A 13,307-nucleotide genomic window follows, 5' to 3' on the forward strand; every position below is an offset into this window, starting at 1 on the left:
GTACATGACATTGTTCCTATTCTCTGAATAGACATTTTTTGGAACTGGCCAACAACATATACTTCCACTGAAGAATCTGAGCTGTTATTCATGATTATGACAAAATCCATACTGCTCTCTGCTAGGTCTGTAGTTCAAATTGGATGTTTGACTTTTTCTCAGCATTCATGCTTAAAATAAATTTGAAATATTCTTTGTGCCAGTTGAATTTACTCTGTTAAAAGTTCAGGAGAGTGTAAGCGTAGAAGGGAAAGGAATGGTTGGTGGCTAGTGGTCTTGCAGTCTATCTTTATTTCTAGTAGAAGGAATAACTGCCCTGTGTGAGATGGTCATCCTCAGAAAGGAGACCATGAGCTTGGTGGTTAGATCAAGGATGTGTAACGATGAGGAATGTCCTCTGCTTTGCCTAACCAGGGCTACCATCCATCCTTACATCATTCAAGAACTGGAATCATCATCAAATATCCTAAGAGCACTTGGACCACACTTGCACTGGGAGTTGCTCACAAGGAGGAGCACTGCTAGGCAGCTAAATCTATCCTTTTTTTTTTATTATTATTTTTTTTTTTTTTTATGGTTTGCTGTTAGCCTTCATTCACAACCAGCCAGATCCCTGACTTGGCTCACTGTGTGGCCACACGACATAGTGTCAACACAAAGGGAAAGAAGGAGAATGTGACTGTGGGGAAGGCATAAAAGACTGCTTCTTGCAGCTGCAGCCATGATGAGGTCAGCCTCTGGAAAATCCTAGCTGCACCTTTGCCTGCCTAGAAGCCAAGGAATCCTGACTGAAAAAGAAATTACAACAAAAAGAAAAAAAAAAAAAAAAAAAAAAAAGCTCTTCTTACTACTTGGTGCTGAAACACCAACCTGGCTCTGGCTGCACATCTTCCCTCCCTCGTTACCTCTCGTTACCTTCATGGGAGATCTGGAAGGAGACCTAACTATCATTATATCCCTTCATTTGTAACAAATATTTTCAAATGCATTTAATTAAAATTGCTTAATGTTTTCCTCTCATACAAGAGTTCTTGGAGAGAAGTTCCTATGAGAAATGTGATACAAATAGGGAAGTAAAGGTGGCTTTGAAATTAGGAAGGAGATATACAGTTTCATTTTCCACCTCTGCCTAAAGTTTCCCATGTTTCTAAAATTGCTTATTGTCTCTGTGTTAGGTCTGTGCAACAGTGTTAATATCTCCCTTCTTTACTGTTGCCCTTTGCACATGTAGTGCTCACCCTAGCCCATCTCCAGTTCCTGGAACTATGGCAGTAAAACGAAGGACACAACATTTCACTTCTTTCCTTTAGTTAGTGTGTGTGTATTTCCTCTCTCAATTTCTGCTGCAGCAGCTTTACTCCAGCACATTAAAGGCTTTCTTGGCTGTTTGCACATTTTTTATGAGCATAAATAATTCTAGGTGGGACACCCTCTTTATAACCAAGGGAAGAATAAATAACGCAGCATACATTGCTTCAGGCCAGGAACTGGTAGAAAAGCTATATAATAAAAATTCCATATGAGGAAATAAATTCTGAGACCCTTTTTGTTGGTTGATGCTAGTCATATCTTTCAAACCGTCTACTTAAATCATAGAAGCTAAAATCTCCTCCTCCTCCTCTCACAATCACAGGCTCAGGTGGACTGTTTCCTTCTCTAGCAGTCTCCATTTCTATAAACAGTTATTTTCTTACTTATGTTAAGTAACTACAAAGGCTATTACAATTCCTGTTTAACACTCTGTTACAAATTAATCTAATCTAATGTAGTCCAATCTAGCCTAATGTATCTCAGGATATTTATGAAGTGCAGAAATACAAAGTGGATTGGTCAAACTTTATGGAACTAAGACACCCAGTTAGAAAATGTATTTCTTTAAAAGAAGATAAAATAATAAATGCTAACTTTGAGGAAAAAAAAAAAATGTCTAGGTCATTAACTAACTAATTATATACAATCTGTTAATAATTCTAAGGTGATTTTTTTTCTCTTTCTTACTTTTTTTTTTCTTTTTTTTTTTTTTTTCTAAACACAATGTTACTTGTTACTGATTTTAGTAGGAAGATCTACTGCTTGTATCCTTATTGACAAAACTCAGACTTTGAAGATGGAGCTTTTTTTCTTTTAACCTTCCATTTATAAGTAAAGAAGAAACAAATCTCTATTATCACTTTTAGTCAACAGGCAGATAAAAGGACGGATCATTGACATTAATTTTATACTTAGGAGCTAAGATACCAATGATATGGAGCTGAAAGTACAGGCAGGAAAATTCTCTTGGTAGCTGCTTTTAAAAATGTGTTAGTTCATCTTGGTTTGTAATTAAAATGTCTTCTCCATGTCTCTGCTGTGTTATTGTAAGGGGCACTGGGATTTCAAGTCCCTATAACGGAGATTTTAATGTATTAAAGCTGGAATGCACAAGTTTTGCATAGTACCTGTTGTCATGGGAGCTACTTTTGTGAGTAACTGTAATTCCACATGCAGGTTTCAGAAGCTGGCCTATAGCACTGTGATGATTTTCCCTATTTTTTCTATTTGTGTGTGTGTGTGTGTGTGTGGTTCCCTTCTTTCTGTTCCTCTCATTCTTCCTTTGGCTTCCCACTCATTTTATTTCTCCTGTGCTAAAGCAAAGTGTTCAATCATTTCTAACACCACAGTTTTATGTATAAAGACAAAATGTGTGGAATTATTGAGAAACATTGCTTGAGCATGCTCCATTGCAGTGCTGGCCAGTCAAAGCTCAGGTCTTTTCTTGGCAGAGCATGCAGGCCCAAGACAGTTTAAACACCTTACAGGTGATGAACCCACAGGGGACAAGACAAGTACAGGACAAGAAGTAAAGAATGGGATTACTGCACATAAACCTGCTCATCACAATTTTCACTGCCAACCACATTCCTTCTGTAGGCCAACACCATTTCACTTTGGAGGAAACAATGCTTCTTGAATCAAGATCTGTCCCAGACACAAAGTAGGTAGTTGCTCAAGGAAGCAAAATATTTATTATCTTTGTATGACTGCAGAAAAGTAAGGACAGGAATTTCACAATCAACCTGAAGCAGTTAACTAGGGATTCCTACACCAACAATGGAGAAACTTAACCAAAACTAAAGCTCTTTATGTATAAAATATACTTCTGGTCTGGTTGTAAACCATCATCAGTGAGATAATCAAAGTGAAACATGAAACAAAAAGCTTTCCTCAAGGGCATGCAGACTTTGAGACTCATGTCTTCTTCTCTGTAGTGGATAGTCAAGGAAAAGCATAGAGACCAAAGTCAAGGCAACGCTTCCCATGCACCATTAAAAAAAAAAAAAAAAAAAAAAAAATCTTGTGAGAATTTCAGATATTTGTCCTAAGATCCAAGGCAACAGTGACCCCTGAGAACTGCCCAGCAGCCTCCACAACAAGTTCAACAAAACTAGATCACTAATAATTTTTACATAGCTTTATAATGGCTGCTGCATCTGCATATACAGCTACCTTGTGGGCAGTGTTCAGCTCACTTGCTTTTGCAAATGCTTGAATTCTTCTTAAGAAGAAAACAGAAAATCTGTTATCAGGTTATCAACAAATATATTCTCTTGAGATGATCCTCTGGGTATGCTGAGATCCATTTAGCGCAAATCCCAGGCAGGTGAGAAAAAAATGTCATGATACCAAGAAAATTTCTAGCTCCCCAGTGGAATCAACATATGCTCCAGGCTGATTAAGAGCAATCTTAAAAGGGTTATGCATCTGGCAAAGGAGCTATTTTCTCTCTCTCTCTCTCCATCTCTCTTTTTTTAAAAAAAAAAATAATAAAAAAAAAAACTCTTGAAGAAGCTAGCATATATATATATAAATTATATAAAGAAAAAAAAAAAAGACTAAAGAAGTTTACAGATTTTTTAAATGTTCTTTTCTAACCATGGGATTTTTAGGCTACCACTGGCATATGATTCAAATGCTGTGTTATGCTCTGTTTCTCTGGGCTTGTTATAGGACAGAACAAAAATAATAACAAATGAATTAATTAAAAAAGCATGTTTTACATACTTTACTGAGCCTTCATGAACAATAACCTGTCAAGTTTTACATTTTCATTTCCTTTCATGTAGTGGGTAGCATATTTCTTTCCATGCACTCAGAGCACTGCAAAGCTTTTTTGTAGCCATAAACTTTATTCTCTGGTTTACTAATAAAATACATCAAAATAGAGAGAAATTGCTCTCCTTGTAATTTGGGATGCATTCATTTCCTTCCATTGAGATCTAGGAGTCCTGACTTCAAATGTTTTTGGCAAGAAATGGAAACTTTTGCTGTGAGGAATCAAGTACTACAGAGCTTGTACCAGTTTCTCACTACTAAGCAGTGGTTGTGGTCTTGTAGTAAGAAGATGGCTATGGTGATCTGAAAGGATATGGTTTTACCACAATTGCAGGTAAAAATGTAAAAGTTTCAAAGATGGCTCTTCTTTTTCTGGTGCATTACTGCCTGTGCAACTGCTCTCCTCCTTCTAATCTCAGAAATAGGGTCTCAAAAATCCAGTGATGCCCAAATAAATGATTTTCACTACTTGTTTTTTTTGGAGTCAGACTCTAATAATCTAAGACAGAAAGACAAAACTAGCAGCTTCAGATTTGAATTTGGCTTGTAGAACAGCTCCACTTGGGCCACTGCCTTCATGTAGATCAACAGGCAAATGTTGCTTTCAGGAAGTCAAGCCACAAGTCCCTCTTGTTACTCCTCTTGTCCTTCATGAAAAGGGTCCAAATGAAGCAATTAGATAGTCATTCTCCATGACCTTGAAGTCAATCAAAATAATTCCTACTGAGTCATGATCTCAGTTAAATTGAGTTTATGTCCCAGGAACCCCAGGGAAGATATACATGCTTTGCCAGGATGGCCCCCCGGGGTTTTTTTTATGGTTTGGGTTTGACACTTTTTTTTTTTTTTTTTTTTTTTTTTTTTTTTTTGTGTAGGGGAGGTAAAGGGCATTGATGATGCACAGACAATTCAGTAGCCCTGCTGCTATGCTCTGTATTTGTAGAGCAAGCACTTCACAGTCAGCAATCGGGAAAAAAAATGCCATGAGCATGAACATGGACTGGAAAGCAAACACAAACAGCTATACTGTCACCAGTGAAATTGCATGGAAAATCTGAGAGGGGATCACAAACATCTATCATGTGGATACTGAGGTTCAGAAAATTCTTGCACAGTTCTTAAAAGAGGTGAAAACTTCTTTAAAATATATCTATCGACAGCTTCAGACGTGACATTACATTTAAGCAGTAAATATATCTCTAAGTTGTTGTGAGCTAAACAGTTAGAAGCAGGTCAATGAGTTGGCGAACCCTGCTGCAGCACTTGTTTAAAAACCTGGGTAGTCCTTTAGGAGAAGTGGAGCTGAGCCAGCAGTTGTGTGAGCATGGCCACACTCCTGCTGTGAGCAATGAAGAAGACAGGTACTCCTCCACTCCATTTTGTGGGGCACTCTCAGCTGCCTGCAGCACTAGACTTGTTGACTGCCCACCACCTTCAGTCATGAGCAGTGGTGCACTCCAAGGCACAGAATGAGGCTGCTCAGGGTCAGGCAGGTGGGCTGGGAGCAGGTGACCATGTTCAGACACACTTCTTTCATCTCCCTCCAGCCCTGAGGCCTCTGTGCAGTGCGGGTAGGCAGATCTGGGAGCACTCCTAACACCTCTCTGAAGAGGGGATGCGGAGGAGGATGAGCGTGTTAGTACACAAATATGTAATAGAAAATGTTTACGGTAATATTAATCAAAACCTTATTTTTCTTACCTCGTCTCCGTGTATCATAAGCTTTTCATTACATGACCACTCAGCCCTTTGCAGTGAAGCACCCATAACTCAATTGGAGATCTCTCAACATATTTGCAACACATACAAAATCTATAAATCAACAGGAGTTTATCCATTGCCTTATAGCTCTAGTTTGGGCCTTAACTGGCAGTAAAGACTGGGGATCTTTTCTCTTCAGACATTCACAACTGCTGCCACTGAAATGAATTGAATTGTCTGAATCATCACAATAAAATGATGCACCTTGTTCTGAATCTTCCTATGACATAGGGGAGAAAATAGATAGGATTTGGTAACTCTTCTGGGGAAGAAAATGGTAAAGAGATGGTAATTTTCTTTTGGAAAAGAAAATTATAAGGAGATCGTAGGTCTTCTTCTATTCATTGGCATTGCCCAGCTAACTTACTTCAGATCTAGAAGTAAATGCAGGAGGAAGTAAAATCAGCAGAAAAGTTTTAAGTGGAATTCATAATCACTAAATGTAGAAACTAGCTGCAAATCTTTATCTGTCTCAGCTTTTTTTGCTAAACTTACGTACATGTTAATTTAGTGTGACAAAAGTCAGAGAATACTTGCTCTAAATGCTCACATGGTCTCTGAGGAACTCATGAATTCATGGAGAGAATGGTGGACGCAGTGATGGTGGAAGGGTTTGACTACTATGCAGGAAGAAAGAGAAAGGAAAGGACTGGAATAAAATGTGAAGCAGGAAAATCAGATCACCATGACAAATACAAATGAGCTCAGAAAGAGTTTCTGAGTAAAGTTTGTAAGAACTATAACAAAGTTTAATATGTTTTGGGAACAAGATAATGAGATCAGGGAGTCAGTGCTAGTCTGGCCTCTACAGAGGATGGTGTGCTTCTGATATGCATACAAAACTGTTTCTCAGAGTATAGCAGCTCAGGCTCTTGTCCCTTTGAATCTCCTAAAGTAATATATGTCAACCTGGGAACAGCATGTTAGGAAAACCCAGCTGCCTTTCAAGATGTTACTTGTGATTCTGCAAATGTGTCAGTACTAAATCAATAATATGTTACTCAGTATCCCGAGGACTCCTTAAATTAGACTTTTTTTTTTTTTTTTTTTTTTTCTGGGCAAATGGTGATGGGCTGGATGTGATAGCTCTTTGCCAAGCTCTACTGTAGGAACCTGCACTTGTCTGAAAGCTAAGAGCAAACAGTGTGATGACAGAAAGAATAACAGCACTGAAACAAAATGACACAGACACATTTTCCATGGCTCAGGGAATATTTGAGCTGTGAACCATCTGCGTATGCATAGGTACTTTGCACTCTGGGTCTGCTTCCATTGAAAAGCCATATAAAAGAGATAAAAATGAATCGTCACCATTATGGACTGGATTCCTGCCAGCTCCTTAGAAATTAGAATTTTAATCGTCCAGTAATAAAAGTTTTAATTACTCAGCAATTAGCGTTTGAAGTTTCAAGTCCTTCACAAGTACTCAATTGCATTCTCCAGCTGCCAATAGTGAAAGATGAAATAGCTCCAGTATGTCTTGGCAAAGCTATGAGCAAGAATGGTGAACATCAGTGATAGAGCTGCAGCAGAAATTATGGATAGTTTCACCTGCCAGTGGTCAGCCAGTTTGGCTAGGTCAAATGCAGGCTGTAGGAAAGCTGGGTTCTCTTCTGCAAGAGCAGGAAGCAGATAGGAAGGATGCTAGAGAGGAGGTTGTTACCAAGACAGGGCATATTGACTTTCAGGTGAAGAATGGACCTGAGACCCCTGTCTTTTTGATCATTTACATCATTCCTCTCACAGCCTTCCAAACTGTTACTACACCAGAGCAAATTGAGCAGATCTGAGTTGACTCCTCACATGAAGGCAAACACACCTGCAGAGCAGAACTTGCAGACAGCTTTTGACCTGTCCCAAACTCACCACCTCCTCAGCTGGGACAGACAAGATGCTCAGGTAGTAAAGGCATCACGGTGGGGGAAAGACTACTGCAGAGACCAAGTAGTTGTCTGCACTTTTGTTCCTTTACTTGGTGCATTCTCTCTTTCAGGCTTTTAGTCACATATTGTGCAGGTACCATTCAGTTCCTTAAGAAAGTTTAATACAAACTCATATGGATTTGATATTAAGCACTGAGCTATATATGAAGAACTGTCTCTAACCAAAATTTCATGACACCTAACACTGTAGGATGTATTTACAATTAGTAGGATCCAGCTTTTTTTTTTTTTTTTTTTTTTTTTTTTTTTCAAAATAGCAAACTATTTTAACTATTTTACCTATACTATATTTCCTCATTAATTCAAGTCCAAAATACCTTTTCCTAGATCAAGCATAAATTACTTTATACCTGGTATTATCCCAAATAATTTTATGTATGCCAGATAGCAAAGATCTTAATTAATTAAATCTCTTAGGGTCTGGTTTCTTTCTCATTGTATTATAAGAACTTAAACATCATTAACAAGTCAAAATTTAACAAAGTCAACAGCTGGAAACAGTCCAGGAAACAGGAATACATTTAGGCTACAGAGTTTAAAAGAAACTATAAACTTTTGATCTGCTTGGGTAATCAAAGAAATTTTTCTGAGGAACTGTATGGTCAAGGAGCAGAGAGATTTTTTCCATAAAATTAGAGTTACTTCAGAATTTTTTTACATGTCCAGCATAGAGAGCTCTAAATGACATTTAGATTTTCTACAGGCAGCATGCAAAATCCATCACAAGAACTTTGGCAAAAAAAAAAAAAAAAAAAAAAAAAAAAAATGAGCTAGTTAAACTATTTCATGGAAAAAATATGGTAAATAGAGGGTGGGATGAAACTTCTCAGAAATTTAAAATAAGTTGAGTGTCCCGTTAAATGTTGCTAGTAATTATAGAACCTTTTTTTTAATATATATATGTATATATATATATATATATATATATATTATTTGGGGGGGGGAGAATGGGGCAGAAGTGTGTTCATAATTTTTTTTTTTTTCTCCTTGTCTAATCTAGTTACCAAATGTACTTAGTGTTGAACAGCTAAAGTTTTGAAATGAAGTTTATGAGAAAATTCATCAATAATCATGTCAGCACAGCTTTAAAAACAAGCAAACAAACAAACAAAAACCAAAACCAACAAAACAAACAAACCAACAAAAAACATCTTATTGTCCAAACTATGGTTACCACATCTAAACATCAACATCATCAACATCCAAATCATATGCATATAACATTGAACAAAATATATATATGTTTTTTTCTCCTGAACTCCAAAAGGAGTTTACACCTTTTAATAATACCTAGCTAGTAACTCAAAGCTTTTTGGTGGTCATGTTCTAGCATCAGACATTTTCTGTGCTCCTGACTGTACAGTTCATTGATTCTGTAAATGTTTTACCACACTGGGGTGCTGGGTTCAGGGGATATATGTGTGTTTTATTTTCCTAAGAGAATATCCATAGTGCATTTTGCAACAGTGAATAAACGCCTAACTGCAGCAGGCTGTGCTGTGTCTAGCTATAAGACTGTGTAGTATTAAGGTCATAATAAATTGGGATTCACCTCATTGAATTTAGCTGTCTTTTTCAAGCTGGTACCAGGCTTAATGAAGAGATATAGCAATTTCAAAAGGATGAGTCAGTCCTTCCAGACATAAATAGCCAGGACAGATGAGGTAATCTACTCTCTGGAGGTGCTCACTGTCAACTAAAGAAAGATCAACTTTTAGACAGCTGAAACCAAGAGAAATGTAGGGTCTTAGAAGTGTGACAGCAGAAGAATGGCCTGAAGAACAAAGGCTGTATGGAGGGTCAGTATAGTGTTCCCATTGCAGAGCCAGGAGAAGAACACAAGTTTCAGGCTCTATTGTTGGTGCAGTTATCATTACTATTCTCTATTCTGTGGCTGCATCTCAGAGTCCCTGGCCTGGATGACAAACCTCTCTGAGTTGGACTCTCTATAGATACAGAACAGACAGTTAACCTCTAACTTGATTTTTTGATTACAGTCAAAACAGTCCATGTGGCCCATTTTATTTACAGTGAGAAATCATACTTTTCATAATTATTTTCCAGCTATGCTTTACCCATCTGCTCAGCGATTGAAGAGATCCTCAGCTGTCTTCCTTAATCCAGTGCTACAAAACTCCTTGGAAGACGTGGTCCTGCTTTATGAGGTTCAGTATGTGGGAGCAGATGGTTCCTCTATCTCTAAGCAAGACTGGGGTTACTTTTCATAATGGGGTTATCCATCATATGTCTCCATGTCACCTTTACTAATCCCAGCCTTAAACCCATTGCTGACTATATAGCAGCTTACCAGAAGGGAGGGAAGAGACATATAGACACTAAATGCAGCTTTCAGCTTTTAAGCAGGCAGCAGCTGCCTGCAGTACCTCAAATGTAGGTTCTAGCTCACTCACAGGTAAAGTGAAAGATGGAGTAAATGTCTCCACTGAAAGTAACTTTCTTCCAGAACTGTTATACATTAAAAGCACGATATATTTTAATTCTTTGATCTGAGTCTCAGTCCCAAACTAATTGTCCAAGCTATTAAAACAACCAGTTATCAATCACTGCAGAGTAATCCCACAGGCATGACTTTTTCACTTCAGAATTATTCAGGTCCTCTCTTTCCCAGCAGTGGAGACTGCAGATGTAATACAGAGTCTGGAACTGCTGTTCCTGTCAGGGTAAATGAGCTTTCTTAGTTGTATTACAGTCCCCTCCTCTCTAATCCTTACATAGCACTGGCAGCAACCTCTGCCTGTTTTGGACAACAGGAGACTACTTGATTTTCCTCTTCCTCTCTCCTTTCTCCATAGCCTGTCTAGTTTTCCCAGGTGGGTAACAGAGGAGTCCAATATTCCCATAGAGAGTTTCTGGTTTGCCCCACCACCAGCCAGTGCTCTGAAAGGTGTGTCTCCATTTGACCTGTAGCAAAGACCTCAGAATATGTTGTTAATTTGTGTTTACTTTGAATAGAGTCTTTGGAGAAGATAAATAGCTTTCTGTGTTCTGATTTTGTACCAGTTTCTTTTAGCTGAGCTTGACATTGACAAGAGTCAGAGGATCTCTATCAAAGATGAGGAACTGGCTTCACTGAGGAAGGCTGCTGAGTTTGACACCATCTGCAATGAGATTATCCCCAAGAGCATCACAGAGATCCGCAGGCTGAGTAGCAGGCTGTCCTCCTACCCAAGGGTCCTCAAGAAAGAAGACTTTGAAAGGACAGTGCTGACCATGGTCTACACAGCCTACAGGGCTGCTCAGTCCCAGGGGCACCAGAAGGACACTTGGGTTGAATCTTTTGTCAATCTTTACAAAGCCCTGAAGCACGACCTGATGTTCCCATACAGCAAAGAGCCATCATAATGGGAGACTTGATACAACAACAACTCAGCCATCTCTTCTGGTTGATAAGGGACACATGTAGCACGTCCACCACTTTATTCTATAAAGAATTTAATAGCCTGCTTCATGAAAGATTATTTGTTTTCTAGCTCCCTCTTGTGGAATCGACTTTATAGATACAGGTTAAAAGGGGAAAAAAATATTTTCAGTCCCCAAATTTTGTTTTTGTGCTGGCTTAGAGGCATGTTCTGTGACTGGACAATAAGGGAGTCCCAGACGGGTATGCCCATATCTAATCTGTACGTTTCCTATAAACAATACATAAGTACATGATGTTTATGCTCACATACGTATGTGTATGTGCTGGAAAATGCTGCTTTCCTAGCTGGGAAAACAAGTTCACATTTCAGCTGCCCAGTAAAAGAATATTAAAAAGAGGTGCAAAGGTCCTCTGTAAAAGGGAGGGGATTCTTACTGTCAGCCTCCAGAAATTATGGAAAATATATTAATTCCAAATATTCCTGTAAATAAGCACTGTCTGACTCACTTCATTTGGCTGAGACATTTTTTTTTTTTTTAAAATCAGAATAACATTTGTAGAATACAAAGGGCATTGTGAACACCAGCAGCAAGCAATTCCTGTGAACATATTCCCTGCTCCCCGGAACTGTCCTCCCAAACAGTCTGCAATGATTCTTTCACTGTTTGCACATGACTTTGCTTCTGCTCCTTTGTTTTTGAACGGAACATGGATTTGTCCTCAGTGGAGTCAAAGGCAAAACAAAAGCCCTGTTTAATTTAACAATGACAATATTTTCCTGATTCTATCACTTGAACACACATCATCTAAAGCAGTGCTTCAGAATCCCTCTGAGGCAAGGGAAGAAGGTGGATTAAAACATACCTGGTGCTGAATTCATCAGTGTGGCTCATTTTTGATTGTAAATTAAACTGTTCATCTGCGTATATGTGTGTGCATGTTTGTGCATGTGTGTGTATGTATGTGCATGGAAGAATCCTTTTTGTTCACTCAGGGAACAATTATATCTGACCATCTAGCAGAAGAGGCTGTTTGTCAGTCCAGCATTTGAAATCATGAATTTGGAAACAGAGGAAAAACAGTATTGTTTATAGCAAAACCTTTTGGAGAAGTATGGCAGCAGATTATTACAAATTGGAAAAAAAATATATGTATCATGGAAGATGTGGCTGTAATGGACAGGAAAAAATACATACCTTGTGACAAAGGTGACTAGCAATGAAAGATCTAAATCTAAACTTTTCTACAGCAAACCCACAAATTTTTGCCAACAAGTTATACAAATGTTGTTTCTCCATTGATATTAGAGGTGTTTCTTCTTCCAGAGCATGGGAAAAAAAAAAAAAAAAAAAAAAAAAAAAAAAAGCTGAGCATATTTCATTCTTTCATACCAGCACTTTTTATCTCTTTACAAAATATCTTAAGGAGATGGGTTCAAATCACAAAAAACATGAGACTCTAAAGGGCAGCTGAATACCCTAAACCCAGTTCTGAGACATTTAATTGCTTCTGTATCACTTGAACAAAGGAGCAATAAACTCCATGTCCTTTACAAGGGCTGGAGATGAAAAAGTCCATCCAGCATCACCTGGTTATAGCTAACCAAGTGGCTGCAGCAAACCAATATTGCAAGCAGTCAGAGCCTGCCTTAGGGGCAGGCTAGAAATGGCATAAATAGCTGGAAAAAGCACATATAAAAGTAAGTCAATCCTGTTCCTCCCTAGCAGATACAGTATCAGCATACACGGGTGTACACCGTTGCATATATATACGCGTGTAGATGCATTTTTACACCTGAAGACTTTTGCTGACCATCTTCAAAACCTTACTGGTTTACATAAAAGGAAACTGGAAACCTCAACCACAAATATATCCATTTTCTGTACTTGCACACACAGTTCAGCACCCTCAAAGCAGCCTTGTGCTACAACTCACATGCCTTTTAAAGCCTTCAGCATAAACTGTTGATCTGCTTGTGTTTTCTTCCTATCCTATGCTTTACAAACAGGGGGAGAGGGAATGCCAGCACATTCCTGCCTTTCCAGCTCTACTGATTCTTGGCTCCCTGAATCCATGCTTGCTGGAAGAGCCTGGAACAGCAGCTCTTAAATCCCTTACAGCCAGTGACT

At 38.4% G+C, this 13,307-nt stretch overlaps 1 protein-coding gene across 1 annotated transcript in view; it reads left to right on the forward strand.

The window, feature by feature from the left end:
- The window catches only part of FAM180A (family with sequence similarity 180 member A), a 26,466-nt gene extending 14,409 nt beyond the window's left edge, over positions 1-12,057 (forward strand). The window contains exons 2-3 of the mRNA XM_035310367.1: positions 9,861-9,961; positions 10,818-12,057. Of these exons, the coding sequence (XP_035166258.1) occupies positions 9,861-9,961; positions 10,818-11,159 (443 nt within the window). The 3' untranslated portion in view covers positions 11,160-12,057. The remainder of the gene's footprint in view (positions 1-9,860; positions 9,962-10,817) is intronic.
- Positions 12,058-13,307: the final 1,250 nt, after the last annotated feature.

This window comes from Oxyura jamaicensis, chromosome 1 (genome assembly GCF_011077185.1).
Source record: "Oxyura jamaicensis isolate SHBP4307 breed ruddy duck chromosome 1, BPBGC_Ojam_1.0, whole genome shotgun sequence".
Lineage (NCBI taxonomy): Eukaryota > Metazoa > Chordata > Aves > Anseriformes > Anatidae > Oxyura > Oxyura jamaicensis.